The sequence below is a fragment of the Salmo trutta genome, chromosome 5 (genome assembly GCF_901001165.1).
Source record: "Salmo trutta chromosome 5, fSalTru1.1, whole genome shotgun sequence".
Lineage (NCBI taxonomy): Eukaryota > Metazoa > Chordata > Actinopteri > Salmoniformes > Salmonidae > Salmo > Salmo trutta.
In genome coordinates, this window is record NC_042961.1 from 43,431,130 (window position 1) to 43,437,238 (window position 6,109).

The window sequence follows — 6,109 nt, forward strand, 5'->3', positions numbered from 1 at the left end:
AGAGAAGAATGGGGTGCCAATACAGGTGTGCCAAGCTTGTAGCATTATATCCAAGAAGACTCGAGGCTGTAATCACTGCTTCAACAACAATTTTGTAAATATTTTTTTGTTATTTTTTATTCTTTACATTTGTAAATATTCTAAATATCTGTTTTCTTTTTGTTATTATGGGGCATTGTGAGTAGATTGATGAGGGGGAAAAAACAATGTAATCCATCAAGCGCTATGATTAAACTGGCTCTCATGAGGACCGCCACAGGAAAGGAAGACACAGATTTACCTCTGCTGCAGAGGATAAGTTCATTAAAGTTACCAGCCTTAAAACTTTCCGCCCATATAAATGCTTCATAGAGTTCAAGACTTCTGAACATCAACTGTTCCGAGGAGACTGCGTGAATCAGGCTTTCATTTTCAAATTGCTGCAAAGAAACCACTAAAGGACACCAATAAGAAGAAGAGAATTGCTTGGGCCAAGAAACACGAGCAATGGACATTAGACCGTGGAAATTTGTCCTTTGGTCTGGAGTCCAAATTGGAGATTTTTGGTTCCAACCGCCATGTCATGATACAGAGTAAGTGAACGGATGATCTCTGCATTTGTGGTTCCAAATTTGAAGCATGGAGGAGGAGGTGTGATGGTGCTTAGCTGGTGACGCTGTCTGTGATTTATTTAGAATTCAAGGCACACTTAACCAGCATGGCTACCACAGCATTCTGCAGCAATACACCATCCCATCTGGTTTACGCTTAGTGGGACTATCATTTGTTTTTCAACATGACAATGACCCAACACACCTCCAGGATGTGTAAGGGCTATTTGACCAAGGAGGGGAGTGATGGAGTGCTGTATCAGATGACCTGGCCTCCACAATCTCCTGACCTCAACCCAATTGAGATGGTTTGGGATGAATTGGACCGCAGAGTGAAGGAAAAGCAGCAAACAAGTGCTCAGCATATGTTGGAACTCCTTCAAGACTGTTGGAAAATCATTCCAAGTAGAGCTGGTTGAGAGAATGCCAAGAGTGTGCAAAAGCTGTCATCATGGCAAAGGGTGGCTACTTTGAAGAATCTAAAATATGTTCAGATTTGTTAAACACTTTTTCAGTAACTACATGATTCCATATGTGTTATTTCATAGTTTTAATGTCTTCACAATTGTTCTACAATGTAGAAAATGGTAAAAATAAAGAAAAACCCTTGAATGAGTAGGTATGTCCAAACTTTAGACTGATACTGTATATTTCATCAGCGTTCTTATATCTTCTAGATATAGGACAGACACTTCAAAACCTTGTTCCTTATGATTTATTTTCTGACTGTCTTTTTAGCCATTTATGAATGTGTTATTCAATGTGTTTCTATGTGCTATAGTAGTAAAGGCCAAATTCAATATTTGATCAAATATGTGTTATACCTGAAGGGGTCCTAAGATTCCAAATCAAATAGCTAAATTATCCATAGTATGACCATCTTTAAACAATTCCATATTTCAGCTTAGAACCCCCCATCCATAAAGTCATAAGAGAAATTATCCCATTTTAATTTTGATAGATAAACATGTTGAAAATATATTTGAAATTGTGCTAACTTGCCTTGAACTAGACATCTATCTATACAGTGATTATTTTTTCTCATCTTGATAAATCTTTGATAAAGTTCAGTTCGATAGGGAGCAGTGTAATGGAGGGTTTAATTTTGAAGTTCCTTCCTCTTTTTGCTGCCTTCCCTGGTCCTCTGCATCCTATAGGTCTTCTTAGCCTGCGCTCTCTCTTTCTCCAAAACCTCAGTGTCATCCAGGATCTTCAGGCTTGGGATCTGACTGATCACATACTGCCTGTGTGGCCAGAGGAGGAACATGTTGGTGGGCGAGACACAAAAAGCATAAAGCACATAATTTCATACTGTAGTAATGACTTAACATATTGATGAGGAACAGTACGTCTGGTATATAGCAGGGGTCGGCAACAGGCGGCCCGCGTTCCAAAACTTACCCGCAAGTGTTTTTTGTGTGTAGATTGATGCAAAAAAACAACAACAATTTAATACATTTTCGAACAAGGCTGTTACGTAACAAAATGGAAAAAGTCAATGGGTCTGAATACTTTCCGAATGCACTGCATATCACACAATTTTAACTCTAACTTATTTTGAGTTATAGAATCATGTCATATTCCTATGACCTGTAAGGTTACACAACACATCCTTCTCATTTTAATCTAAAAAGACACCTCATCAAAAAGATGCAGCTTTAGTGTATCAGCTGTGTTCACTCAAGCTCACCTGTAGTCTATGTACTGGTCTAGACTCCCTCCATTGAAGTAGCTGGGTGCTGATTCGTTGTTCATCATGCTGAGAATCCTAAAGGAAGTAAAAACATCCAGAGGTCAGACAACAACACTTAAATGCCTAGTCACCTTATCCCTTTACATATCTACCTCTATCACTCCAGTATCCCTGCACATTGTAAATATGGTATTGGACCTGACCCTGTATATATCTTATTTACTTTCTTGTGTTGTTCTTATCTTATTTGTATTTCTTGTTTGTTCTACCTTGTGTTGCTTTTAGGATTACATTGATATGTATTACTGCATTGTACTTGTGCATGTGACATTAAAACTTGAAACTTGAAAATGGTCTTTGGGTTATGGTCTCATGTTTTTTTTATGTTGTAATAACATGTCTGTTCAATGCTCCACAATGTTGCACCCTACTGAATGCAGTTTGGAACGAAACCAACAAAGGTGTTGACTTCAACAGAAACTGTCACCCAGGCAAAAACACACAGGCACACACTGCCCCAATGGCTTCAGTAAAAGCCAGTCTTACTTGATGTTGGGGAACTTGCTTCGGATCTCCTCAACGAAGGTGGGCAGGTTGCCGATCTTGTTCTTGTTGATCCACACGGTGGTGACACTAGGCATGTAGGGGAACTTGACGTGGGACGAGTAGCTGTTGCAGTCCAGGATCAGAGTGCTGAGCTTCTCCAGTTCACCCAGGAGAGCTGGGCTCCGTTGGCAGCTGAATGAAGGAGAAACATTGCCAGGTAGACTGTGTGTTAATAGTATAGTACACATGCATAGCATGTCTCTGATTGGTGCGTGAAAGAGAGAGATGGAATTCAGATGTGTGTGTATGTAATGGGTGTGTATTTGCCTCTGTCTCTACAGGGCTCAGAGCAGAAGGATACTCCTCCAGCAGGTTGTAGCTGAGGTCCAACACTTCCAGGGTGTCTCGCTGGGCTAGTATGACTTCGTAGGGGATCTCTAGCAATCCCTGGTAGGCAAAGGAGAGACTCCGAAGCCCCAGCACCGGGCCTGGCTGACCGGGTTGGCCAGGCTGGCCTGGTGCAGCAGGAGGCCCCGCTGTCTCCATGGCCAAGAGGCCGAACTACAGCCTCCAACACCTCACTTCTCGGTGCCAACTAGCCAGATTACCAGGGGATTCAGATACATGGCGCCATAACTCCCAATATCCACCCTCAAATCAAAACGACAAGGGCATCATGGTTTAGTTATTGAGAGTACTAATTTCCAAAATCTCTTTTCCAGGAGTTAAACATAAACAAGCAGCCAAAATGCTAATCGCTCACCCAAACATCTGCTGAATTGTACATATAATTGACAGACTAGGTAGTTAATTCAGCTGATGTCCCAGGGAAACCTGGGTTCAAATACTATTTGCAATCTTTTACATACTTTGAGCGTTTGCTTCAGCCTGCCTGGGTTGCTATGCGGGTGGGGTTTGCAACAGGGAAGCTCAATGAAGCACAGCTAAAGTATTTGAAATGATTTCAAATAGTATTTGGTCCCAGATCTGAATCAGTCACTGATCGGAGGGATTGCATGGAAACCAGCAGCTGCAGTAGACCTTCAGGACCAAAATTGAATATGTATAACCATTTTTCACCTTTGAGAATGTTGGAATGTTGACGTGAGTTCATTACAGCACTGTTACACTGGTCAAAAGACTACACTAACAAGCATTTTCTGGCTTGAGAGTACTGCATAATACAGTAGTTTACCGTCAGCGAGGTGGTTCGGTTATCATTCAGTTCACCCTTCTTTATTTGTAGAATACAGTAGATCAACAGCAGTGCCTGTTGTCATGTGCTACTCTAAAGTCAATTCACCATTAGATCAGGGCTGAGGGTATTGGAGTCCAGGAGGCTATGAATGAATGACCCACTCTGTTAGAAAACCAGACGAAATGCCTGTGCATGTAATTCCCTCAGTGAAATGTTTTTCTCCAAGCAGATTAGCCTTCTCATAGTTCTACAAACATCTTTAAATCTTGCCATTTGAAAAAAGGATATGAAAAAGCTAAGGTTGTATGGTCGGCAACTCTTAAAAAACAATCTGGATCGCTCACGAATGACACCACGGGTGCAGCAAAGCTGTCTCTCAGACTTGTCAGAGATACATAGGAACATTCATAGAAGCAGGTCAGTTCAAATAGGCAAACATGATTTCACAAACAATACATACAGTACATGAACAGATCTATATACAGGTAATCATTCCATTTGATCCAACTCACCACGATGTGTGGTTTTCAGGCAGCTCTACCGGCCCAGATGCAGTCTGCTCACTGCACATAAAAGGCACTCATTCATGGCTCAGCTCTGGATCACAAGATCCGGATAATCACATTGGCCGTTAACCCCTTCCTGTCCACGGGTTCTCCCAAAGGACAAGACCCGGCATAACAAGTGCCGTAACAATATGTTAAGTTTCAGATAGAAATGTAATGAATAGAGCTGACACGATTCCTTATTCCACGTGTCAAAGAGGCATGTTCATTCTACATAATACATTTGTCTCTGAATGTTCCACAATCTACTGGCCCAGTTATTCCCAAACAAAAATCCTTTATAGTTATTCTTCTAGTCAAGGGAAACCGTGACGAGATCCTGAGGCCCATTGTCGTGCCTTTCATTCACCGCCATCGCCTCATGTTTCAGCATGATAATGCACAGTTCCATGTCACAAGGATCAGTACATAATTCCTGGAAGCTGAAAATGTCCCAGTTGTTCCATGGCCTGCATACTCACCAGACATGTTATGTGTACAATAGCGTGTTCCAGTCATGTGTACAACAGCGTGTTCCAGTTCCCGTCAATATCCAGCAACTTCGCACAGCCATTGAAGAGGAGTGGAAAAACATTCCACAGGCCACAATCAACAGGAGATGTGTTGCGCTGCATGTTTCAAATGGTGGTCACACCAGATACTGACTGGTTTTCTGATCCACGCCCCTACCTTTTTTGCATATCTATATCTATATATCTATATGCATATCTATATTCCTAGTCATGTGAAATCCATAGATTAGGGCCTAATGATTTTATTTAAATTGACTGATTTCTTTATATGAACTGTAACTCAGTAAAATCTTTGAAATTGTTGCATGTTGCGTTTATTTTTGCTTCGGTGTAGTTTAGAATACTAATAGATACTGCACATTTCCCCTGAAATAAGCAATATAACACTAAACAGTAATATTACTGGCTAAAATAACACAGCAAATGTAACGGTAACATTATCTATATACATGTTACTAAAGGTAAACTCAGCAATATAATGTAGATGCAGAAAGTAAACAGCATAGTGGGTTAATTTCCTCAACCACTAAGAGATTTGAAGGGTGAGGCTCAACTTCTCAGCTGTTTTAGTCCCCTGGTAACCATGCTGTGAACAGCAGGGATGTTGATTATCTCATAGAACAAAACGTATAAGATCTCCAAAGCCTGTATTAACCTCAGACCATATTTTCTGTGTTTTTCTCCATTCTTTCTCCATACATTTTCCCCAAAGGAATGACTGAACGACCCAGGCTCATGTCCGGGTTTAGTACTATTGCTATTCTATTAGCTGTCTCCTCCTCGGCCGGTGAAACGGCCTCTCGCTCTGAAGCACCTTGCTCCTTGGCTCTTATTTGGTTGCCAACTCAGCCGTCAATCGGTAAGTCTCCGCTCTCTACTGTATATCTACTGGATTTGTTTTGTTGTGGTCTCTGGGTTCCTGCTTGGGCTAGATTAATTGGTGTTGATTTCTGGCTTATTACTTAGTTATGTCAACCGTGGTGGTTGGCTAGTTAGCTGGCTAG

The 6,109-nt window shown here is 41.3% G+C and overlaps 1 protein-coding gene across 3 annotated transcripts; it reads right to left on the reverse strand.

The window, feature by feature from the left end:
• Positions 1–1,520: 1,520 nt before the first annotated feature.
• Positions 1,521–4,628, reverse strand: LOC115194238 (U2 small nuclear ribonucleoprotein A'-like). Of its 3 annotated transcripts, none has more exons than XM_029753755.1 (5): positions 4,540–4,623; positions 3,191–3,480; positions 2,830–3,009; positions 2,281–2,358; positions 1,521–1,834 (listed from the first exon to the last, which is right to left on the reverse strand). In XM_029753755.1, exons 2-5 carry the CDS (start codon positions 3,373–3,375, stop codon positions 1,690–1,692), a joined length of 588 nt encoding a protein of 195 aa, XP_029609615.1. In that variant the 5' UTR covers positions 3,376–3,480; positions 4,540–4,623; the 3' UTR covers positions 1,521–1,689. The 3 variants fall into 3 exon arrangements, with proteins under 3 accessions (XP_029609615.1, XP_029609614.1, XP_029609616.1); XM_029753754.1 differs by having other exon boundaries at positions 2,830–3,012; XM_029753756.1 differs by lacking the exon at positions 3,191–3,480 and having other exon boundaries at positions 2,830–3,021; positions 4,540–4,628.
• Positions 4,629–6,109: the final 1,481 nt, after the last annotated feature.

What these genes read in the sequence shown, in the direction of transcription:
- LOC115194238 (XM_029753754.1), bottom strand. Translation starts at nt 3,375, where the DNA reads ATGGAGACAGCGGGGCCTCCTGCTGCACCAGGCCAGCCTGGCCAACCC. An exon ending in AGCAAGTTCCCCAACATCAA is followed by an intron (nt 2,359 to 2,829) that starts GTAAGACTGGCT and finishes TACTTCCTTTAG; the next exon opens with GATTCTCAGCATGATGAACA. An exon ending in GACCAGTACATAGACTACAG is followed by an intron (nt 1,835 to 2,280) that starts GTGAGCTTGAGT and finishes CTGGCCACACAG; the next exon opens with GCAGTATGTGATCAGTCAGA.